This window comes from Accipiter gentilis, chromosome 4 (assembly GCF_929443795.1).
Source record: "Accipiter gentilis chromosome 4, bAccGen1.1, whole genome shotgun sequence".
NCBI classification, from domain to species: domain Eukaryota; kingdom Metazoa; phylum Chordata; class Aves; order Accipitriformes; family Accipitridae; genus Astur; species Astur gentilis.
The window spans coordinates 4,087,915-4,114,200 of NC_064883.1; the positions used below are offsets into that span (position 1 = coordinate 4,087,915).

Genomic DNA, 26,286 nt, shown 5'->3' on the forward strand with positions numbered 1-26,286 from the left:
AAACCATCCCTCCAGAGCCTTTCTACTGCTTAACTTGGTTTAAATTAGGTTTGATCAGGATTTAAAAATGTAGAGTCAGAAGCTCAGATGGGACAAAACTGCAACACCTCCAGAACCAGTCTTACAGATCAAGTAATAAAGTGGAAAAATGGAAAAAACTAAAGAGAAATTATTTATAGCTTTGTCAGTTTTGGGAGGTTTTTTTTTTTTAAAAAAAACCCCAAACACTGCTTGAAAGAGAATTTTTAAAACCTGCAAGTATTTTTAAATGTTTTAAGACTGTCCAGATTTTTGTAAATGTTGTTCTTCAAATAATTTTGTCCAAATTTTGTGGAGCAATTCCTGCATTTAGTTGTGAATAAGCAGCACTGAATTCTTAAGTTAGTACCTCCAGCTCAGTCCCTTCTTTTAGCTAGTCCCCCCTGCTTTTTCCAAAAGTAGCATACTAGCTGGGATCCGAAATATTGCTTGGGGAGCACAGTGATAGAAATAAGACAAATTCTACCCTGTAAAGGAGATTTTAGAGAAATTAAGAGAATTACATCAGGAATGAACTACACAGAGGCATATGTCCCGCTCAGTAGGGTTTGTTATATCGCCAGTACAATGTAACATTTTATCTGCTCTCTTCAGATTCACATGTGTATTTAGCCCTACTGCTTTTGGCTTCTGCAGGAGGCCACGCAGAGCTCGGGGTGCTGCGGGCGGCACTTTGGCAATACTGGAAAGTTCAGCAAGATAGAGCTTGAAAAAAGGAAGGTATAAAATGCCAACTAAGCAGTATGTGTAATCAACAGCCTCCTCTCCTTAGAAAATAAAATTTTTACTTGATGGGGGGGAAAGGGGGAAGGCAGAAATATCAGAGAGCAGATATTTTTTGGACAGACTATGCCATTTACAAATATCGACATTCTCTTAATATACCAAAAACTGTTCATCAAGATAAAACAATGCAAATAGCTAAGTCGGTCACAAGAACAGCTACTCAGGCAGGACTCAGCCCACAAAGATGACATAAAAATTGACTCTATGCACATTTTAAAAATAAATAAAGTGGTTTTTTTCCTGTTCTCTTATCTGCTTTGAAGAATATTTTAGATATTCTTTTAACAATATTCTGAAAAAAGTAAGATAAACAAGCTTGTGCCTTCTAAAATATAAAAGAGTACAACAGTAACAGAAATAATGGATAATCTAGTGGGAGATACGATTCTGGAGTCTTTTGAATTTTTTAAGGAGGTCCTTTTAACACTTGTTTTTGCAAAGCAACATTTTATACATTTTTTAATCCACCCTTCTGCAATCCATAGTCTAATGTCAGTTAGACTAGATCTATAGGGATCCAGAGACAAGTATAATTTTATTATGGTAATAAAGGACAAGAGGAATACATTCTTGTGAATTTGTTCCCTTTGAAAATTTTATCTATGAAAAGAGAAAACCATCATGGTTTTGAAGAGAGCAGAGCTTTAAAATATCCATTTCATATCCAAGGCTAAGTTTAACTGCATGGGCTTTATATTTTCCTAAGCATTTATCCATAAAATCCTACAAAAATATTTTCTAACACACAATAGAATGTGTCCAGCCTATATATTCATTTATTTCATTCAGCTTTCTAAAAAAGGCTGCACCCTAAAAAATAAAGCCACTTTTAGTTATGAACCAATATACAGATTAAGACGACTAATTTTATTTAACTTTTTTTTTTTTTTTTAAACATGACTAGTGGCACTCTAGTTTGAACAGTATAGTAAGTTTGCTCCTGCCTTCTCACTGTCATCCCCAGTCCTGGAGACACTTGCCTGAAGCTCATGGGAGGCAGTAAGTGGGTTTAAGATGAAAACCTGCCGCATTTGCCCACTTACCTCTCTTCGATGTCCTGCAATGCAGCTCCTTCATGTTGGCTCTTCCCCAGCACTACTGAAATGCCCTCTGGGGTCATCGATCCCTTACACTCTGAGTCAGGGCACTCTTCTCTCCCCACACTGCGCCCCTCTCCTGTCATGGTGAGCAGCCCCAAAAACGGGGTACCATTCAGCAGCTCTTCACCTTGCACCCCAGGGAGAGAAGTGCCCTTCGGGGACCCTCCGCTCCCAGACCTCTCACAGCCCACGTTGTCATCACTCCTCTCTTCTACCTCGCGAGCACTGATCAAACCAAGCGTGCTCTGGCACTGGCCAAGTTTCTGATCAATAAATTACTCTGTTTTACATGGTTCAAAGTTAAGCTTTTATTTGTTTTTTAAATTAAAAAAATAAATTTCGTTATTAAATAGTGGAATGGGTCTAAACTAATGTTTACATATTAATTCACTTGCTTTAGGATACCACCAGAGACATAATTAAAGTATACCACCCGGACAAAACTTTCTGTTAGAAAGCTCAACAGTGGCCTAATTCAGTTAAACAGGAAAAAAAACCCCAAAGTCTTAATGTTTACAATGAACGTTAGAAGTAAACCTCTGGTTTTAGTGTCATCCAAATCTAGTTTCCATCACAAAGGCAGTCATTGTATTCAGAATACTATACCACAGTGCTAATGTCATCGGCTTCGTCTGGTTTCTTTTGCCTGCTTGGCAGGGATTTCAAGTACTCAAGGTGCCTCCGTGCATCCTCTTGATTTTGCCGGACGTAATAAACCACATACGAGATCACCATGGTGAACCAGCCAAACATGGTGACCAGCATGGCGTAATCAGTCGTCTTTTTAGGGAGGTTGCAGAGGTCAGCATCGTTGGCAGCATTGAGGAACGGTCTCCCCGCGTGTTCATCCAGCACAGAAGTCTTGCAGATGACGTTGTTGGCCGTCTCGTGATTGGAGGCCATGCTCCTCAACACCTGCTGCAGCGTGCAGTCACAGTGCCAGGGATTGTTTGCAATTCTGGCTCTGGCCTTTAAGTTGTTGAAAGCGTTTTTGTGCACGCTCTGAATCCGGTTGTCGGACAAATCCAGAGTCTGCAAGGTTTCTGCCACCCCTTTAAAGGCATGTTCATCTATAAACTCAATCCCGTTTTTTGATAAATTGAGGACTCTCAGTTGGTGCAAGTCCTTAAAAATTTCGTTGGGGATGGATGTTATCTGATTGGAGTCCAAATAAAGTAAGACTGTCTCTGGAGGAAGATCTCTGGGTATTTCCTTGAGGTTTGCATTGCTACAGCTGACGTTCAGACCTCCGGAGTGAGAACAGAGGCAGCCTTTCGGGCACATACTGGCAGAATGAAAGCACAGTATCATGAGGACAAAACTTTGTAAGAGCAGACACATGGAGAGGGAACGAGTTAACCACAGGTCTACCAAATGCATGCTGGGGTGTCAGCATAATCACACGACCATTTTTTATTCAGCCAACAGTGGTGGGAAAAGGATCGGCAAAGCTGAAACGCGGCTTCATTTTCGTCGGTGGGATTAGTAAAAACTGACTAACATGTGGGCTTCCTCATGGTCAATAGTCTTCTTAGACGCACACCTACAGAGAGGAAGGAAAAAAAGTTCCTTATACCATAAAGTCCAATCCCAATTTTGTTTTCATTAAAAAAACCCAGAAATAAAATTAAGTCAAAGTGAAATGTAACACTAAATAAATGTTCTATTATCCCATCAGTGCACCAGAGGGTTTATTTAGGTAATTCCTATTAGCATGAATCTGAGTTTAGTACACAAATCCCCAGGACATTTTTAAGAGGATAGACTACACTTATTGCAAATTGCACAGGTTTGGGCTTTAATGCTTATTAGAGGAGGCACTTGTTTGTTTTTATCATGGACTTTTCTAAAACAGCTATAAAACTAAATTATATTTTCCCTTGCTAAAGTAGAAGATGCATTAATAGGAGCTAAGAGTTGGATCTCCAGCAACGGTGCCAGGTAAGTGAGGAATCTGTGGTGGTTCATGTGAACTTATCTCAAAATAATTTATGCTATTTTAAGTCCAAATCAAAGTACTTCACCAAGGCAATATTTTTACTATATCAAGAACCAAAAATTAAGTAAACCAAGTATTGCTGCAAGACACCACAAACACCTACCATCTCCTTCTTTGTCTCCGCCTCCTTCCCTTCTACTTTTGAACAGTGGATTTCCTGTACCTCCCAGCATTTTGTGAGAGCCACAGAAATCATTTCTACTTCCAGTTTTCTTGAACATTTTCTTTTCATTTAACATAGAGAAAAAACAAAGAAATGTAACAATTGCCAGAAACTCACACACCACCTCCAAACCAAATAAAACTCACACAAACCTGTGTATGAGCCAAACAAAGAAAATCTTATTCATGGCATGTAATTTGCTAATAGAACATATGAAAAATATTGTTTCTGCTTCTCCCCTCTCAAGTTGTCTTAAAAATAGTAAATATCCAGAAGCTTTTCCATTTTCTCCTTTAATTGGAGCACAAATACAAAAGTCTGAAATGCTGACCTATAAGGTTTCAAAGACAACCTCATTTATTTTTTCCCCTATTATGGTAAGCTATGAATTTCTAACCGCAACAGGTCCATTTGTTTTCATGTACATGCCCTCTGTCTTTGTATCAGCTTGGATATTTGCAGCCTTCAGGTTGTATTTAGACAGAAATGAATTTTTTTTTTTCCAAATCCACACTGTAGTCTACTGAACAACAAAATCCCTGCAGGGAGAATATGTGCGATTTTACGGGAAAAAAGAAGAAATTACATTGCAATCATTTTTGCCTGCAGAACTCACATACTAACTGCAGTTTCTGGTACATCGCAGTAATATGGATCAGATGTGTCATGCAGAATATCAAACCCATAGCTCAAGTTTTATTTAACCCTTTTGCTGAGGCTTAGTATGTCAGTAACCCCGCAGAAAAAAACCAAAAACCAAATCCATCTTAATAGCATGTACATTATGTGTGATTACTCCATTGCTATCGCTTGGGAATGGCAAAAGCTCAGCACACTCTCAATACAACTACTGCAAACAGTAGCGTATCACCACTACTCTTCAACTTATTCATTGATCAAGAGAAAGATTGCCCAAGAACCTAAACAGAAAGTTAACACTTGGACTCCGTAAAACTGCTAGTCTAAAATTAAAAAGAAAGGAAATTGTTAGCAATGAGAAATTGTGAAGTTAACCCTGGAAATGTGAAAACATTAAGAAGGGAAGTAAGCAGAGCACAAAAAGCTCCCTTGGAGGATGGAGAGGTGAGGTAGCACCTCCACAATCAATGGAGTCCTGCAGGCCTTCTGTGGAAGAAACAGGATTTACGTAAAGAAGCCCACTGCACTGGGTGCATCCTTGCCATTTCTCCCTGCGGCTCTTTGGTCACTGCAGTGCCTGGTCTTCAGATCAGATAGAAATCTGCTACAGAAGGAGACAAGCTCCAGAAGTTGTTTTTTCCCAGCCTGCCCAAAAGTGCTAAGTACTTGCTAAAATGTGCGTGCAGCCCATTCGGAGCCCAAGCTGGAGCTGGCAGCTGCTCCCGCTGGCAGCGCCAAGCTGGCAATCTGCTCCTCCCTCCCGCAGCCCCTGGTGCTGTGGCAAGAAGGCCCGTCCCCTGGAAAAACAGCCACGTATTTTCTTTTCCCTTCATGTTTACAAGTCTCGCTCCCGTGCTGCACCAAGAGTAGATGAGTGGTTCAGCTAATCACCACAGAATGAGCATCATCTCATCACTTGTATACAGTGGCTTCCCACCAACAATACTGGGGTCCTACTGCAGGAACGGACTGCAGTGAAAGAGCAAAGAGCTGAAGTAGTCTCAGATGCTTAATTTTGCAGAAGCATAAAAATCACACTGTTCTCACCGGAGTGGGGTGATTACGTATCGTATTCGCTTCATTACAGGCAAAAAAACCCTCTGCCAACCTGGAATTACACCATGGATTCTGCTGAGCCCTGCATAAGTGCAGCTATGCCACCAAAGATCATGTGTCAAAAAGGCTCCAAGCACCAAAGACCATGTGGAACATCTTCATCCCACTGAAGACAAATGAAGCTCTTTTCCTTTAATGTATTAATGTGTTTAGAGTGGAAGTAGTATCATTACAGACTAAGCAGGAAAGTGTTTAATGAAGCAATGCCTCTTCAAAAGAGATAACTAAGTAAATGCATAAAGAGGAAGAAAAACTCCCAATGTTTTAAGTTGTTAGAGCAAATACAAGTTTAAACCTGTAATTAACAACCCAGTCAACAAAACTTAGCTGAGCAAGAATAAAGCTCAGCAAAGTCTCAGTACATTAACTGGAAGTGATCCAACGGGACTGAGCATCAGTCAGGGGAAACTGTTTACTTCCATCAACAAAATAACTGATCCAAGGGATATCTGAGGTTTGGGTTTCACCAACAAACTCATAGCATCCTAGTGACTGCAACAAGAAAAAAAGAAAACTAGGGTCTGCTCATATGTAATGCCAACAGGAAGATTTTTGGCTTCTTGAGCATCTACCTAATTTTGTCTGCTTGGAACACAATAAATAAAGAAGAAGGTAACAAAGTTGGAATAAAACCAAGATATTGTCGTGGTTTAACCCCAGCCAGCAACTAAGCACCACACAGCCACTCACTCAGTCCCCCCCATCCAGTGGGATGGGGGAGAAAATCGGGAAAAAAGTAAAACTCGTGGGTTGAGATAAGAACGGTTTAATAGAACAGAAAAGAAGAAACTAATGATGATAATGATAACACTAATAAAATGACAACAGCAATAATGAAAGGATTGGAATGTACAAATGATGCACGGGGCAATTGCTCACCACCCGCCGACCGACACCCAGCTAGTCCCCAAGTGGCGATTCCCTGCCCCTACTCCCCAGTTCCTAAACTAGATGGGACGTCCCATGGTATGGAATACACTGTTGGCCAGTTTGGGTCAGGTGCCCTGGCTGTGTCCCCTCCCAACTTCTTGTGCCCCTCCAGCTTTCTCACTGGCTGGGCATGAGAAGCTGAAAAATCCTTGACTATAGCCTAAACAATACTGAGCAACAACTGAAAACATCAGTGTTACCAACATTCTTCTCATACTAAACTCAAAACACAGCACTGTACCAGCTACTAGGAAGACAGTTAACTCTACCCAGCTGAAACCAGGACAGATATATCTACCAGACAGAAAGAGTAAAGACTACACAGAAAGGGATGGAAGACATTAAATGAAAATAAATATATTAATTAATTAGAAATCTGAATATAAAGAAAAGAAAGATAAATTAAAGAGTAAATGAAGGCACAGGGAAATGACAGCAATACTACAAGCACAGGTAACAGCATGGTATAAAAAGGCCTTCTGTGTACATTTCTACATAGAAAACCTAACGTACAAGTCAAATACTGCAGGGCAATAAAACTACACAGGGAAGATTGCACAAAAGAATTCTTTACAGTCTTGCAATTTAAACTGGTTTTCAAGCTTTCCTCTTCTCATGCTCCCCCAAGACCATTCACTCAATACAAACATCCAACAGTGCAGGAAAATGTACACATCCCAAAATCCTCAAGGGAAGCACATTTCCTTTTAATACACAGTGAGACTTCTACTGAGCTTCAGGTGTCAGGAACTTGCAGATAGTTGCCTTTCCAGTGAGCAAGGTGCAGAGACTGTATCTTAGCACCTGAATGCAATACTACTAAACTAGGTATTTGATTAATAAGTCCTCCCCGCAAGAATTCAGCATGGTAAAGAAACATTAGTGCCTCCAAATATCCACCTGGAAAAAAGGGCCTGCAGACTTAGCCAAGTCACACAGCCCATGACAAGACTATTTTCAATATTAATTTATGCTGTTGTGTCCTCAGAGCAAGATATAGGAATATAGGAAATCCTAGAACCATCAAACAGAACAGTACAAAAGTGACCCTGTGAAAAAGCGTGAGAGTTTTTGTTGTTTAGGACAATACTAAGACAACAAAAGATGCATTAAAAAAATAATCAATCACACATGTATATAGTTAAAGATGTCTGACTTAAGACAAGGGGAAGGGCAAGGGGAAGTAAAAGTGGTTTCTACTCTAGCGTAGAGACTTTCAGAGTCCATGTGGCAGCTCTTCAGCCATTACACAAGTGTGCACATGTGTGAGCCACAGAACTACGTCACTGGCCCTCCACATTGCCTCTGCCCCCATAAAAAGTAAGAGTGGAGAAGCTGCTAGTCCCTTGCACTTGAAGGCCAGCCACTGCTGAGGACTCAAAAGCAGAGGCCAAAATCAGCCTTAAGAGGTATCCTGCCTATAGTATTTCAAACACAGACACCCTCAACCATCTGGATCATCTTGCATCTCCACCAAGATGAAGTCATCAGAGCCGCTTGTTGGCGACTCTCTTCCTGAAAAATTGTGTCTTCCAAATGAGAGAGAGAGAGACTCACTCCCTGCTTGTTCATTAGATCCCTTCTCCCTACGTTGTGTATCTATGTATCAGTAGGGTGCTTCAAAGATTACTCTCTAGGACTACAAAAACTACCTATGACAGCCAAATCTCTTTGTTCAAGTCACACCAATATCACAACACTTTTACTTGAAATTTCACCTGAAATGTCAGACATTTTCAGGTGAATTCCCAAACATTTCTGTTGAGGAGGGATCAAGAACATCACCCTTTTCCTGATGGTTATTCATCAAGCAAGATCTCACATTATAAAGACCAGGCAAGGTCTTTAATATAAATGTCGTGATGGGATGATTTCTGTCTGAAATCACAGCAATGAGGGCCACAAATGAAGTCTGTAGAACAGGATCACACAGAGCCACACCAGTGAAGACCCCCCCCCAGACTCACACACACATCATCACTCATCTTGCTTGTAGTCAAACACTGATGGGAAGAATCGGCAGCAGCTCTCTGCAGTAAGTACTACACTGGCCTTCACTGAATCACAGATCATAAGGACTCTTCAGTGATAAAAGGCAGGGGAGGATTTTTAATTTTTGTTGTTGTTATCATTCACAAACAAGCAGAAATGTGAAAACAGAGAAAGATATGATCCTAAAAAACATTCCTGTTCCCTAAACCAACCGGTACAGGCACTGTGCAGAATCCACACTTCTAGCAATAACAACTGGATAAATATTGGTGGTGCTTTGGAAGATGCTGTTTGTTTGGGATGTGATGTCATGGGATGCTGAGAAAAAAAAACAGAAGGTGCTATGGCATCAACAGCTGAAGGACGGTCTCCTTTTGAGCACAGGAGGCATGCTTCTTCCCATCATGTCCCTGTCCCTACCCACTATGCAGTGTTCCCTTTCTTTCCTCTCTTCCCACTCCACAGGCTGATGGGCTGATCACAGATATCTGATAGATAACTGATCAGGCCACACAGCTGCATCTGCCCTCTTGGAGTCCAATCCCAAGAACTGGAGAGTGCAGCACTGTCAATGAGCAGAGTAGAGTCCCAGCTGTACAAGGTTTTATCCCCCTGGTTAGGTTCAGAGATTGCATGGGACTACAAAGCCATGGAACAAAATAAGTTGCAAAAAAACAAAAAGCAGAAATATGCAAGGTGCCCAGCAGAAGAATAGGGACTGCAGCAGTGTCCCAAAAGCATGAGTGATGCTAAGGGCAACTGCAGTAGCACTGGGATCCTAGGGAGAGCAGTGAGGGCACAGGAGCAAAGCAAACTTGTGGAGTCAAGTCTAGGGGCACAGTATGAAAGTGAGAGCATAGCTGTCAGTCACCTACAGATTTTTTTGTGGCTTCTGCAGTCAGAAAGTCTCGCTACAAAGGGTTTTCACTGCTGATCTCTTATGCCTAGTGATATTGCCATCTCATGCATGATCATCTGTGCAGATTCCATAAGCTAAACTATATCTTCACTGGCATTTGAGCAACTACACCATCCTCTTGTGTGCAAAGATGGCTGCATGGCACACATCTCACTGTGAGGGAAATTCAGTGACAGCAACTCCATTTTCCCCATCAATAATGTGAGGTACTAGAATAACGTCTCTTCTTGTCTTCAGAGCTGGATTTCCTGATGAAAAAGATTGCATCCATTACTCCAGCAATGTCAAAAGAGTCACAGCTAACTAGAGATGCTTGGCATCTGCACGCACATTTTGTATTTGTCGTTACTGAAAGTGCCATGATTAGAGGGGAATTTGTTGTTACTGTAGCTTATGAGCTCGAACGAGCAAGCAAGAATGGGAAGAGGCAAAAGAAAGAAGCCAACAGATCAGCCATAGGGGTTGGCCTGTTGGCTGCATTATGATTGCACTCAATCTGTCTGGTCTGTCACTTTTTGACCACCAGAAAAACTGGAAAAAAATATGTACAGTGCAGCTTCCCAAGAATGTGGATCGTGGGGTCTGGTGTACAATTCACCTGCCCAGCCATACCACACTTCTGATGATGTACAGCTGGAAAACTTAAATGACCTTGCTACTAACTTTAGGCACAGTACCTGGAGAAGCCCTCATTCGAAAACACGTCCCAAATGGCACCACAGAGTTCCACGCTCCTTACGACCACAGAGTCCATCACAAATGTCACTGTTTTTTCAGTTAATACCAAAGGCATCCCTGTGAGCAACTGTTGGCCATCCACATCAGAGATGCACTGCATGTGTTGAGGTGCCTCCTGTCCTCCACACGCACAGCCCACACAACTCACATATCAATCTATAAACTGCTCCTATTTGTGTGTGCAGCTCTACCACCTTCAAGTGAAACTCTCAGCTCCCAGTATGCCTTCAAGAGATCCCTAAAGAAACAGCTCAACTTTTCAAGCCCGGTCTACGTAAACTCCTGCCCTTCAGAGTAGCAACCTTCTTGTGTGCCAACATCAGAAGTTTGATACAGAATTAGAAAAGCCCAGGAAATAAAGACTCCTACAGGGCTCTTTTTTTAGACATCCTTTAGAGCAAACTTGCACTTTGAATAAATATTAAAATTTTATAACTAAAAATCCATTAAAAGGGAATACTGTAAAAAGATCATTGTTTTATCTGACTTCCAAAAAATTACTGAGATGTTTTATAGTTTTGAAAGACCTGACATTATTATAACTTTTTTTCCCCTTTTTAAGACATTGACTATGTTGGTATATAGAAAAGATCCTCATTGATAAATCTACTCTCCTCTTCTCTCTTAAAATAGGTCTTAACTTTGCCATATTGCATACTTTTGGTTTAAATCAGGTTTAGCAAATTACCCACTGAAATAGAAAATACTCCTCTTTTTAATGGATTGTTTTCCTTGAACTCTTCTTCCTGTAATGCCAGTCTGTTTGTTACAGCACACACACACAGACCTGCCTTGCTCTCCACATCACAAAATTCAGAGGTGATTAGCCCACCTGAAAAGTCCAGTTTGCTAAAGGACTGAGGACAGGACAATTTTACCTGAACCAAAGAAAGAGATTTGCCACCACTACTCCCAAACAACTGCAGATGGCATATTTATGAAGAATCAAAACAGAGAAGATATCCATGGAAAGAACTATTTCTATACATCTTATCTTTAATCAGTCCTATACTAATGCTTAGTACAGACCTCCCAGTAAGCTACATGTTGGGTTGTCCTGTGCATCTGCATGCTGTGTTTGAGAGCATCTGAGCCTCTGGAGGCTAACAGACTCTGTGCACATTGGGGGGAAAACCTCCATGAAATCCTTCCTGGCTCCTTGTCGTTGTTTAACCCCAGCCAACCCCAGTTGGATGGGGGAAAGAATTGGGGAAAAACAAAAAAAGTAAAACTTGTGGGTTGAGATAAGAACAGTTTAATAGAACAGAAAGGAGGAAGCTAATAATGATAATAATAACTATAATAAAATTACAATAATAATGAAAGAATTGGAATATACAAAGCAAGTGATGCACAATGCACTTGCTCACCACTCGCTGACCAATGCCCAGTTAGTTCCCGTGCAGCGATCTGTGCCCCCCAGGCCAAGTCCCCCCAGTTTCTATACTAGACATGACGTCACACAGTATGGAATACCCCTTTGGCCAGTTTGGGTCAGCTGCCCTGGCTGTGTCCCCTCCCAGCTTCTTGTGCCCCTCCAGCTTTCTTGCTGGCTAGGCATGAGAAGCTGAAAAATCCTTCACTTGGTATAAACACTACTCATCAATAATTGAAAACATCAGTGTGTTACAAACATTCTTCTCATACTAAATCCAAAACATAGCACTATACCAGCTACTAGAAAGAAAATTAACTCTATCCCAGCCGAAACCAGGACACTCCTCCAACACCTGTGGGCTCATTCTGACCATAACTGTTTAAAAACACAAAAAGATTGAGTAAAAATGCTGAGCCACCATCTGCTATATCTTACTCTAAATCTGTTCTGGGATTTAGATGATGACTTAAAAGTGACAATATCAAAATAACAGTAATTATTTTAAAAAAAAAAAAAAAAAAAAAAAAAAAAGGTCTTTGTGTTCACTTCCCTATGGAAATACGATAAAACTACACCACAGCAATGTGACTGACTGAGTGGGTACTGAGCTAGAAAGTGAGGATACCTGTGAGCTGGAGCTGAGTGGGAGCAGCAGGACCCGAAGGAGAACGCAGCAGCTGCTTCTGTTCTCCGTGCTGTCTGTGCACTACAGAACAACAAATTTCATGGGTACCAAGTGAATTCCTCCAGGCTAATGATACAATCCTTTAAAACAACGCTGCCTGTGTACTGTCAGCGGGGAAGGCACCATGGCACGCCACAGCTAAGGGCAATCTCACTAGCTGCACAAGCAGACTCCAAGATGGGCAACTCATCCATCTCTGTGGCTCTGGGACACCGTCAGAAAATTCAATTTAGCAGATGAAACAAGAATCAGGTCTCGAGTCTCAGGACAACCTCTGTCTTTCACACATCTCTCCCTGGCCCTCCTCAAACGCGGTGCGGCTGCCTGGCTGCTTCACAGCATGACTACCTTGAAGGTAGGCAGTTAAAATGCTATGAAGCACCAAACAAACCAGAGAGATGCCAAGAGCTGCTTGCAAGGTGCCATGTGATTTAAATTCCCAGATGAAAGTCTCTGGCAGTGGAAGATTTTCAGGATCTCAGAACACAGCAAGATGAAAACCTAAAGCAGTGAGAAATTAATAGAAGCCAACAGCAAATGAGGTGGGAAAAGAGGGGTGCAAAAGATCACTGATTCAATGAATAATTGAAATGTCATGATTAATCAGTGTGAGCCTGAACTCCAATTACATAATGGATTCATTATCTAATGAAACACCAAATGTACTCAAACTATAATATTCTCCCCTAAGACAGGACTCAGAATACCAGTTGACATTTTGCTCCCAAAAACCTTCCAGTATAGGCATCTTTCTAACAACTGCTCATGGCAAACCACTTCCAGTTGCAGAAGCAAGCTGTGCAGGTAAAATTTTACAGATCCTAAGCTACGAATACCCTCTCTTAACAGTCACAGAGTAATAAAATGGTTGAGGAGAGCCAAATGAACATTTTAAGCTGTAACTACTTTCTAAGATCACTGAATGTATCACTCGTTATTACAGATTAACAGCTTACTTAATGATACTGTGTGGGCAAATGAATCAGCACTTTACGACTGATGGGTTGGGTTCATGTTAAAAAACATATTTGACTTTTCTCCCTTTTCATGTCAAGTCAGGAATTATTTTGTAACTCAGATGATAAATAATAGTGTGAAGCTTAGCAGATATAATAATAGATCAATGACAGAAAAATATTACCAACTATCTCCTATCTTTCCTATGATGCTTTGCTCTTGGAAGTCTTCTGCAGCAACACATTTCTTGGAATGAAATTCAATATGCTTGATGGAAATTAAAGAAACAGCTTTCGGGGATGCTCTTAGACCTCTTTCTTTCAAGCCATAACAAAGACTGAATCACTTGCTTTTTAGAAGATGTTCAGTGCTGCCTCTCTTTCCCAGTTATCTCTGGCATCCTCTTCATAAGATTTAAGTCTACAAAAGGCTCCCGTCCCTTCCCTGAGCAATATACCCTGCTGGGAAACATAAACAACATTTTGTATGTGTATCTATGCCATTTTAAAAAGGAAACAAAACATTACATACACTTACAGTGCATATGTAGTGGCACCACAAAGTAAGTTAAAAATGAAAGGCATAAGATACAAGATAAATACCATCATCTCTTGAACATCATTTATCACTATATTTGCAAGAAATTGGCTTGACAATCTGTAGAAGAATGAACAAAGGCTCAAGATATGCCACTTACTGCTCAGCAAACATATCTGCAAAATGGATCTTTTACCACTATATGAGAACATGAAGAACCACATTACAGATGCTAAAGGGAAATGCTTCAATACAGACAAAGGACTGTCTGTAAAGAGTTCTCCAAAGCCATATCATTTGTTTCTAGATTAATTATTAGTGTACATTAGAGTCAAAGACATTTTTAGAGTTTGGGATTATATTCTACCGAATCTCAGTCACATTTTCTGAGACAACATCAACAACCATTCTGTTTGGCAAGAAAACTCTTCCCAGCAGCAGCTGAGTCAATCTTCCATATGACCTATACTAGAAAAAAAATACACTCTGAAAGCTTAAAATAACCTGAAGTGGAAATACTTTGTCTTCCTTGGGTAAAGAGACCCAGACTAAAGTCTGTTCTAAAGTCTGGTTATGAACTGAATGCCTAGGAGCCTTTCACGATTAGGCAATGCAGTAAGTTTTCAATAAATCTGATAGATTTCAATGGAAAATGTTTTCAACATGAAAGGTCGATTTCAGAATATTCACTGATCTATTTTTCTCCCATATTATAAAATAACATGATCAAAGTGAAAAAGACAAGTGCTTGGTTGGAGTCATACCCTGATTCTACCCAGCAGCTAATAATGGATGCTCCATCAACTTAATTCTGCAGTACCATAGCAGAGAAAATGTCTTCTTGATCTCAAGATAATTACACTGATCACCTCAATGATTACCAGCATAATCAGTGACAAGTCTTGCAATTTAATCTTGATAACTGCATCTGGTGACTGCAGATGGTGTCTTTGTCCAACTGAAAATCTCATTCTTATTTTGCAATGTGTAAATCTAACCCCCTACCAAAAACTGTGTTATCAGAAACTAATAGGCCTTTAAGGCACCACCTTGCAATGATAAGCAAGATTCAGAGCATCCAGAGACCTTTCTTCCACTTTTAAGGGCGTTTATTTGGGTCTGCATACTGCTATCTTCAGGCTCATTTGAGGTTCATCCAAATGTTTCTGCAACTTAGTAGGCAGTGGGAAGAGAGAAGTTGTAATTAGGCCAGGGAAGCTGCACTGATAATAAAGTCAGCAAGGCAGAAATAAGCATGCAAACCTGAAGGGACCATTCAGCAAGGAACATGCTAGCTACTTTGTACAGTTGACAACAGTTGCACAAAGCAGCCAGCAAGACAGCTGCTGGCAGCAGATACCTGGGCACTAGGGAGTCCTAGAAGAAATAAGATGTGTTGCAGACTCCAAAGTAAGACAGGGAAGAGAGGAGGAGAAAGAAGCAGAGCATGACTGAAAGTTACTTCTTCCAGCTGATCCTCTGCCACAGAGCAGGTTCCCAGGTACAGCGATGGGTCACCACAGATGAGACCATCTCTTGGGTTAGACGCCTCAAAAGGAAATACAGATATGAGCAGAGGCAGTGCCACAGTGGCAGTTTAGCATCCAATTTCACATACTCTTGCTTTTAACTGGGATCTAGATTACCCTGTTGTGCTAAACCACAGGAAACCAAGGCTGTTTCTCTCCATGCATAACTGCCCAGTGACATAAACACAAAGCAATAATCTATGGCACAAGGAATTTGCAAGGAAAGAAGCCAGGGTAGTAGAAGCTACTACTAAAATGAAGCAATCTGATTAATATCCACACGATGAGACCACAAACAAAAAGAACGTACTTCTAGAGCAATTAACTCTGTATGAAAAAATCTGAAAGGAGGGGAAAACTCACAAGCTAAACTAGCAATAGGGGACAGCATTTTAGAATAGAGTACCTCAGCAGTTATTAATTCAGCTCCTTCTGCTTTGAAATATGCTAGTTGTATAATAACAGGACCTTTAAGAGGCATGCAGAAGTAAGAGTATGTGATTTAGAAGAATGCCAGAAAATTAAAATGTGTAACATTTGTATATAAAGGAAACCAATAAAGTTTGAAATTCCCAATTAAAACCTCTAAACTTAAAAGTAAACGCTCAACACCACAAAACCACTATCTTCTACTAAAAAAATTAGAATTGTGACATATCAACACACTCCAGAAAATAGCAAAAGAGACAGCAAGTATGGAATAATTATGAGATCAATAAGCAATTAAGCAACGTTAAGAAGACATTCAAGTGACCTTCTGGAATCAAGTGAAATGTTGAGTTAACTACAAGCCATCTGGGCTTGCTGAAGAAACTGGTTAATCAGTGATGCTGGCTTTGCTGTGTCAATGGTTATTAAACTTCCACACTGCCACTTGCATAGCTGAGAGCAACGAGCACATCTACTACACCACGCACATCCATACTTCCCATTTCTGCACCAAAAGTGTCAAGCAAAGGTATCATAAACCTCTACCATATCAAACCACCCACCACTAAAACCACATCCCCACTTTTAATATTTTAATCCATGAGCAGCTTCAAATAACTGTAATTCCTTTTTTATCAGCTTGCCAGAGAAACTTATCTTTTTTCTTTCTATGAATGCCATAGTACCAGGCTAATAATAGATGTTATTTCTATATTTAGGTATCATCATAGCTCTAAAAGCTGAACGTGTGACAGTCTGGAATAGTTAGACACAGGGCTTTTGTACTTCCATGAAAGCACGATTAGTAGGTTCCCATCAGGACTTGCTTTTAGCTCTGTTGGCAGCTACTGGAATCAAGAGGCTGGGGGAAAGACTAGCCCTAGTACAACCTCTGCAGCTCTGCTTCAGCTGAGCATCTCCCAAGCGAGCAAACTCTAGCAGCAGAAAGCTTCAATGCTATCTTGTGCTGGCTGCATTTCCCTAATTAAGAGTTTAAGGCCAGATGGAGCCATTAGATCATCTGATCTGACCCCCTGCCCATCCCATGACATGTCATTTTACCAGTAAACCTCATATTGAGCCCAGTAATTTAGGTCAGACTGAAGCATGTCAGAACTGAGGAGACTGCTGTGTGCCCAAAGCAGTACCTTTTGTACCCACTGTTCCTGCACCATCCCATACTGGGAGGAAACAGGATGCCTTCAGTGGAGTCTGAATGCACCCAGAAAACTCAATTCTGTCAACATCCACCATAACAGTTAAACTACTCGAGCAGATGTATCTGCTCCGCCAGGATCTAGACGTCTGTTTTCAAAAGAAAGACTATATTGAAAGAGAACGTTAGACTGCTCACCATAAAAAGTTGCATGTTACCACTTGTCTCCAAATGAGTTAGAAAAACTGGCTAATTTTTAATGTGCTGGTGAGTTACATCAGGCCCTCAGCTGCCATTAAAGGACTTTGCAAATTACATGTGTTCCACCTAAGCAACAATCAGCATGTTTTCATTTTGAAATGACTGCTCTGGAGCATCCCCAAGGCTTCCCAGAAAGTCAGGTAAAATCCTTTGTTTTTTTTTTTTAAACCAGTTTTTCTGAAGTCATAAAAAGCTTACTGTGTAAGTTTCTCTTCTGAGGACATATGATCATAGCAAGTTGTTATTACAACTTGATGTAGGAGGCTGAAATCCTTCAAGGGTTCTCTGACCCTTACTCAGCAAAAATATTTAGCCTGGTTGCAACTCAGCAGCTTGGCGAGAGGCGAGCCTTCAATGTTCAGGGGGCTGAAATAGAAGTTGTTTTATCAACAATTGCTAAATAATAGGAACAGCTCTAAAGAAAAAAAAATAATGGATCATCATTTCTCAGTGGAAATAAACACCAGTCTTTATCAGACATGAAATCTAGCTGTGCTAAAAAAACAAAAACAGGGCACAGCTGCTCGATACTGAGTGAGCAGAGATTTTCCAGTCAGTCAGTCATTCTTCCCAAGGAGAAAAGAAAAGAAAGGAAGAGCCAAAAGGAAGTGTTGCAATGGCTGCCTCCAAGAAGAGAACAAACTGCTGTGGTCACATTTATTCTAAGGGAAAAGAAGTCTTTATCAGCAGCACTAGAGCCCAACGGGAAGAGAGTGAAACTCAGTTCAATAAAACCCTTATTTTAAAGACAAGAATACATCAGCTCTGTGTGTGTCCCCATGGAGGTTACACAGCCAAGTTGACTTTGGCAGAGCTAGCTGATACAAAAAGGAGTTGTGAAGAAACAAAAAAATCTTGATTAGCTGGGCAATGATCCAATGAGCAAGACACTGGAGGCTGCAAGTTCACAGCTGAAGAAGCTCAGGTAGAAATAATTTATAGCAAGTTAAGTTAGGTCATGATAATGAAATTTAAAGACGAGGGGGACATGATTTATTTTACTAAGGCTTGTTGAAAAGTGAAAACCAAGCAGAGCTAAGAGGAGGGCTAATTTAACTCTGGTTACAGTTGGTACTGGCACCGAGATAAACTTAACTTGACATATTTTGAATAGGAATAGGAATAAGAATAGGATTTTGGAAGAAAAAATTATGCCATTTTTCCAAATTGCGGGGGGGGGGGGAGCAGGGCAAATTGGGTCCTGTGAATCACTACTACTTGTTTCCCAATTTTAAAACATCATGACACACACCCCTTGGTGGCAAATGCAGTGCAAATACCTGACCACAAGTGTTGGGAAGGGATGGATACCAACACCTGCGCCTCAAAGGCCCCACCATCAAGGAGCAGGAAGGAGGATGGAAAACCCTAGTGGGAGAAGCTCTTGTAAGAGGTGCAGTCTGATCACAGGAGACTAGAAAGCGGCAGCCATGGCAGGAGGGAAGCTTTTATCGTTGAGGGCTTTGCAAGTTACCTCAACAGGTTACCTGGCGGCAGCTCGGGCTTTGGCTTCATTTGGCAACAGATGCAGCGCCATTATGTCCTCAACTGTCCCTCCCGCCACCCATCTGCCTCTCCCTCCTCACACTGTGAAAAATGGCAGGTGAGGGGAAAAAAGAAAGAGCCACTCTATAATGGATGAATGCAGCAGTTTGCAGGAGGAGGGAAGAGAGAGAGTAATGAAAAAGCGTTAATATTAAAGTAATAAAGCTTGTGGCCATTTTTCAGTCTGAAATGCACACCACCATATAACAATGCTTAAAGGCACTTGCTTCTGTTCCAAACCACCTGCATGCTAAGGCACCCTGCTATTAGCACAGAAGTTGTTTACTACCAGTCTCATTTCAGTCTGATTCCAGGAGAGCCATAAAGCTGAATTTTCTCACTCAGTACAAGAGCCCATGTGGCCCTGGGTTTTCTTTGGTACGCCAAGCCCCGCCGTGTCACCTGCAATCCCTGGCCGGTCACTAACCCACTCATTTCTAACAAGATGTATAAAAGTCACGTCAGAGCAAAGGGAACTTGTCCCCAGTGCGTGGCACATGTATGCCCTCCTTCTCCTCTGATTCCTGAAAGAGCAGCTACTCTCGGTGAGGTGTGTTGGGCATAACTATGATGGTGGCTTTGTCTGCCAGCACATGTCACTTGTGTCCATACACTGCCTCAAAATGGTCTGGGTGGTAGTAGGTAAAACGAGACTACTATTTCCTCTCCTGACACAATTCCTTCCAAAAAAAGAAATGGAGAAGCAATGAAATATAAAGGCAGAGAAAATAAAAAAAGGAATTCTTTTGAAATTAAGACTTACTTTTACCCGCTGGCTTTTTTTTTTCACTTGCTTGACCCTTTTTTCTTTTTTTCCCCCAAATAAAAGCATATGAATTCAAAGCCAGTCACCTCCATTTTAATCTGTCAGAAACAAACATTAGGATTTAGGGGCTTTTTATAAAGATGGCCCAGCTACAAAGGGGGAAAGTCTTTGTCTCACTGGCAGGACTACTAATTCAAGGACAAAAAGACAGAGGGTAGAAGAGTGGTGATACCTACAGGAACTTTCAAGGCTGTCAGAGAAGCCTGTGGGATTGCAGGAAGAGGAAAGAAGAAGGGGAACCAGAAACTGCTGTCACACCTGTGCTCTCACTGTGAAGGGAGGAAGCCAGACATGGGAGTTTCATGTGAGAGATGACAGTGGCTCACATGCTGATGGGTGAACCCCTTACAACCTGGAGCCTAGTGAAATTATCAAGCATTAGCAAGTTCTATAAATTATAGTCTTTCCAGGAGCTACGTAACAGGCCATGAATCAGCCCACCACCAGCAGCATCAGCTTCCCATTGACTAAGATGGCAGAAAGAGACGCACTGATATGGTAAACGACCCATCCAGTGGTATAGTTTTACCCTGTATCTACTGCACATTTTCACTGAGAGATAGAGAGAAATGAAAAGCATCCTGCTAATTGCCCCCCTCCTCTCCCTCTTTTTAAGAATCAATTAGTTTCAAAGGCACCTTTACCTCTTTTATGCATTCAAATCCCACATCTGAATACAAGTCAACAGTCCAGGACACCCAAAGAAGTCCAAATAGGCTATTCAGCACCATTATCAAGCCCCAGTCTACATACTATGAAGAATGGCAAAACAAATAGTAAAGCAGACCATATCACTTGAGAGCAGCATTTTCAAATCTCTTTTTCTTCATGCTCCCCATCACAGGAAACATTACATTGCTCATTCTCCTTCCCTTAGTTGCCACAGATGCAGTGCCACAGTGCTGCAGCAATGCTAGTCCCACCTCCATAGGCTGGTTTACATCTGAGCACCGCCTGCACTCCTGACTCCTTTCCTTCTTGCTTTCAGTCAGCCAAAGGTACCCTCCAGTTCCACGCTGCCCTCCCTTACTAGACAGTGAAGTTAACAGACCAGCTCACACACAATACAGTGGACTAAACTGTCACAGCGCAGTGGTGCCATACATGCTTTCAGTGCCACTTGTGTTCTGGTCCAGGGAAAGTTTGCCTGCATCCCCAAAGGATGCTTCCCAAAAGTATCAGATTTTCCACCTCCAGCTGCAAAGAGAAGCCCATCCTTGCAAATCTGCATTTCAAACCTTGCAACCTTTGCCAGCCTGAGGAACAGCCCAGTATTAAACCTCAGCCAACACGCTGCTGTCAACCGATCCATGATAGATGAGCTGAATTTGAAAGCAGCCAGTGTTCACATGGCAGTAGCCACGTGTTACTGCATCACCAGGGCTCTCGCAGTGCTCTGTGTTCAAAAGTGTCTCCCCTGAGCACAGAAAGGAGACACTCATAGCCGCATTGATAGTTGCCCCATATTGTCACCATTGTGGACATGTGCCCTCATCAACAGGGCTGCCATGGACCTCAACCTTGTGCCTGCGCTCAGTGTGAAGAGATAAATCGAGGTAGTCTCCTGACTTTTGCAGCCACCACAGAGGATGCGGAGACCATGTGCTAGTGGCCACAGCACAACTGTGCTACGGCAAGCCAGGAGACTGCGTGCTGGCAAGTACATAGTAACTCAGGGCACGAGTCTCAAAAAGTCCTAAAAAGCTATTATGATGGGTCCCTTCACCTGCTTTCCTCTTCATTGGCATATACAACTTCTCCTTTCTCTTTCCACCAAAAAACCCCTGTCATCCTGCAAACAACCATCCTAAAATTCTTCGAAGTTGCAACACTGAAATGTACTTGGCAGATGCAAACACCTCTGCAAACAGGGAGAAGTGGGAAAGGCAACCATCAGCCCTGGGGTGTCTTACAACTTCAGCTACAATATTAACCCACTGGGCCATCATTTCATATCATGAAGTTACTTTTACATCAAGAATGACTGATTAGTTCTCATCAGTGATTTTAACAGCTGCCTCTTAGAATCAATGTTAGTAGTAAGATGAGGAAAAAAATAAGACGACTTATAACCTGCTAATGATTTTATTTAAAGACAAAATTCTACATTCTACTTTTATTCATTAAAATATGCACATGGCTCAAAACTTGATGGTGGGTTAAGAAAAAAAGAGAAAAAAATAATTCCACATCTTTCTGTTTACATGGCATTCCTTCAGTTAAGTAATTTCTTATTTCTGCTGCATTTTTCATAGCGTCTGTATCAAAGGTGTTACTGACACTTTAATGGATTTTTTAAATGTTATTGGAACATACGTGCTTTCTTATTGAATTTTATGAAAGTCATTTTAATAAAATACGACTTTTAAAAAACTTAAAAGCCTTTTAAAACTCCTGAGAGAAAACAATATGTATAAAACATTATACAATAAGAAAATTTTCAATCAAAATACAAAATCTAAATAACACTGGCATTTTTCTGTCTTACTAAAAAGATGGTATTTTTTCTCCAGCAGTTATTCCACCCGGAACTCTCTTCAAAACAAAGAGAAGGTGCTTCTTCAGTGCACTAATGGTTACAGCCCCTTACGAACAAGTGAGCAAAGTGGCCCTATTCAATGCTGCTTGGCTGAGCTTAACACTCAGGATCTTAGTAATGATCTGAAGCGGAAGCTCAAAAGGTTGTGGTGAGATCATACAATGTGTTTGTAAGACGAGACACCTAATATGGGGTATGTTATGAACAGTCTACCATGAACAAGACACAGACATGGCAACCCTGACTTAACAATACGCGTTAACAACAGAAGATACACCGAGGAAAATAAATGACATTTTTGTGTAACAGTGCCAGCAGAAAGCAGCCCAAAAGATGGCACAGCTACTCTTGGGAATAATTACTGTGACATCTGCAGTTTCCCACTAGTTTTGAGGCAGTGCCACGGTTCCCACCCAGAGCCATGCTCACTTGCGTGCAGGATGAGGAGCAACCCTGGCAGACTTTCACATGATGCTGGGCTGAGTCCTCACTGCTGTGCAACCCCGAGAACCACTGGTTGTTTAAGGAACCCTAAGAAACTGGAAGGCTTTTTTTGAAGTTATTATTAACTTAAAGCTGGTGTAGCCATGCTGGAAGAGTAGATGAACACTGCCAAAGATGGGTGGCTCCTCAGCTCTGCCTCCACTCAGTGGGGATGTCTGATTTCTCTTCAGAGGACAGGGCTGACTAACCTATGCTCCCCACTGGTGGCACATGCTCAGCAGGAAAGGGACGATCTGTGCTTTGCAGCCCTGTAAGCAGTGGGATTCCCAAGCTGCTGCTGGGCTTGGAGCTCAGAAGAAGCCAGGAGCCAGAATCCTGCCTCCTGCCAATGATCGCACCTGCACCCTGTGAGACAGCAGCTCCCAGTGCCCTGGTCCTGTTGAGCTCAGGAGCTACCAGGTTCCTGCTGAGCAGGAAACAGCATCTTCACTTTCTTTTCTTCCTTCGTTTTCCCCATTTGATGACGGCACAGAAATGCTTGTAGATTGGGACCGTTACACCCATGCAAGCTTGAAACAACCTTGCTCAGGCACAGATGACAGCTCTTGATGGCAATGTGAATGTGACTGCAGACTAATCCACCTTGTTCTGACACATGAAAGCCATCTCTGAAATCCTGGCATTGCCTGTACTCACTCCTGTTACACATCTCTGCACAGCCAGCACTCAGTCAGGCCAACACAGCAGAGAAGCACACAGAAAAAACTCCCACATTTTTGGTAGATTCATACTCCTTTGTTCACTAGAATTTTTCTTTTTCAGTGTAATCATGGAAAGACATTAATAGTTTAGCTTTAAATATAGGTCTATCAACAGATTTAAAATTTATTTAATACAGACATTCTGCAAAGACCTGGTTTGCATTTAAAGCATATTAAGTGTACCTCTGATAGCTAGAGGGACAGGCTACTACCAGAAAAAAGGCAGTCAATTTAAAAGATATTTCTTCCTTCAATATTCCATTCTCAGAAATCCCAGGCCCCTGCAACCAGTGAGAAAGTCTGGAGCAATGAAGACTTGCTGTCAGCAGAGGAGGATCCGGTTAAGGGACATTTAAACAAACTGGACATACACAAGCCCATGGGTCCTGAGGGGTTGCATCCACAGGGTGCTGAGGGAGCTAGCTGATGTTAACAGGAGGCCACTCTCAACTATCTCTGAAAGGTTATGGGGTTCAGAGGATGTTCTTGAGGACTGCGAGAAAGCAAAAGTCCTATTTTCAAGGAGGATCCAGTAAACTACGGGCAGGTCAGCCTCACCTCCAATCCTGGGGAGGTGATGAGCAAATAAATCCGGGAACAATTTCCTTCAGATACAGAGTAAAATAAGGTGATGGGGAGTAGTCAGCATGGATTTATGAAGGGAGAAATCACATCTGACCAACCTGATGGCTTTCTGCAATGAGATGCCTGGCTCATCTCATTGAGATGAGAGAGAAGCGGATGTTATTTATCTTGACTTCAGCAAAGCTTTTGAGGCCGCCTCCCATAACATCCTCATTGACAGACAGATAAAGTACAGACTAAATTACTAAATGGTGACATGGATAGAAAACTGGCTGAACTGCTCGGCTGAAAAGGCTGTGGACAGCCGCACAAAGTCCAGCTGGAGGCCTGTCACTACTGGAGTACCCCAGCAGTCGGTACCGGGGCTAGTATCATTAAACATTTTCACGAGTGACCTCGACAATGGGCTAGAGGCCTCAGCAAGTTGGCTGATGATACAGAACTGAGAGGAGCAGTTCATATATTAGGTGGGTGTGCTGCCCTCCAGAAGGACCTGGACCGGCTGGCGAAATGGGCTTACAGGAACCTCACAAAGATCAACAAAGGGGAATTTGAGGTCCTGCACGCGGGGATGGGTAACTCCACGCACCAGTACGTGCTGGGGACTGACCAACTGGAAAGCAGCCTTGCAGAGAAGGACCTAAGGGTCCCGGCAGACACCAAGTTGAAGATAAGCCAGAAATGTGCCCTTGCAGCAAGGGAAGGTAACAGCGTCATGGGCTGCATTAGAAAGAGCATCGCCAGCAGGTTAAGGGAGGTGATCCTCCCCCTCTACTCGGCTCTGGTGAGATGCATCTGCAGAGCTGGGTCCAGTTCTGGGCTTCCCAGTACATGAGAAACACGGACTGAAACAAGTCCAGCAAAGAGCCACACAGGTGATTAAGGAACTGGAGGATCTGATGAATGAGGAGAGGCTGTGAGATGGGACTGTTCAGCCTGGAGATGGCTCAGGGGGGTCTCATCTATGTGTATAGATAACTGACAGGAGGGAATAATGAAGACAGAGCCAGACCGTTCTCAGTGGTGCCCAGCAAAAGGACAAGAGGCAATGGGCACAAATTGAAACACAGGGAATTCCATTTGAAAGTGAGAAAATAATATTTCCCCCCGCTACTGTGAGGGTGGTCAAACCTGGAACAGGTTACCCAGAGAAGTTGTGGCATCTCCATCCTTGAAAATGCTCAAAAGCATGCTGGACATGGTCCTGGGCAACCTGCCAACCTGAGTGACCCTGCTTTGAGCAAGGGGTTGGACTAAGCGACCTCCAGAGGTGCCTTCCAGCCTCAGCCATTCTGTGATTACTTCCAAGCAGGTTAAACAAAACACCTGAAAGAACTGCAACTCATGAAAAAATACCTGAAAGCAGTATAACTTAAGACAGAGGTAATTCTAGGCCTTGCAGCACAACATTTAAGTTCTACCGAAGCACATTTTTATTTCCTGTTTATGTTACACATGGTTGTACAATCTGTGTTGTCTGTAAAGAAGAGATGCACTTGATGGGATGCTTCACTTGCAACAGGAAATTATAAACACATACCCCCAAACCAGAATTGGGCTGTAGATGTTTTCTATGACTCAGATAGGGTTTATGCAACGTCTTACCATTGAGTACAGTTTCCACTATGACTAGAATGGGTAAACAAGTCCAATTACAAAGGTTCTATTTTTAAAATTTTAATTGTAAGGCACATAGTGTAAAACATTAATTAAAATTATGCTGGTTTCCACAACAACAGTGCTTTGTGACAAATGACTATATTAGCAAACAAACATTGAAGATACACAATTATTGTATTGCTCTGTGACTTTATACTCTAAATCAAAATAGTGTTCTTTTTTAACTCATACCAACATCTAAAGGCAAAGGACCAAAACTGCAAATATTTATTCATTTACGTTACTAAACTGAAGTCAACAAATTGAATTACTGAATTGACAGCATGAGAATTTCCCCAATAAATATGCATAACTTCTTTGGAAAATCTTGAAAGGAGAAGATTTTTAAATGACAGCAAGTCACACATGGCCAAACTTTTGGTAAATGAATTCACAAGTACCTAATGAAGCACTTAAGTGACTAGCTGATTTCGGTACATCAAACGCTAACTTGGATGCCTACTTTCATACAAGCTGTTTTAAAACACTGCCTTTAAAAAAAGAGAGAAAAAAAAAAGTTTAAGTCTTTTTTAAATGCTTTTGGGCACCAAAATGACGCTCAAGCTGGTCAGGA

General features: G+C 41.7%; 1 protein-coding gene across 9 annotated transcripts in view; it reads right to left on the reverse strand.

Annotated features, from left to right (window-relative positions):
- Window positions 1-2,187: 2,187 nt before the first annotated feature.
- Window positions 2,188-26,286, reverse strand: part of LRRC3B (leucine rich repeat containing 3B) — a 50,498-nt gene continuing 26,399 nt past the window's right edge. For 7 of the 9 annotated variants that reach the window (XM_049798677.1, XM_049798674.1, XM_049798673.1 and 4 more), the window contains exon 2: window positions 2,188-3,468. In XM_049798677.1, the coding sequence (XP_049654634.1) occupies window positions 2,526-3,305 (780 nt within the window). In that variant the 5' untranslated portion in view covers window positions 3,306-3,468 and the 3' untranslated portion in view covers window positions 2,188-2,525. Of the gene's footprint in view, window positions 3,469-4,027; window positions 4,079-12,424; window positions 12,963-26,286 lie in introns of those variants that run through there. The other 2 variants (XM_049798675.1, XM_049798679.1) reach the window with 2 other exon arrangements.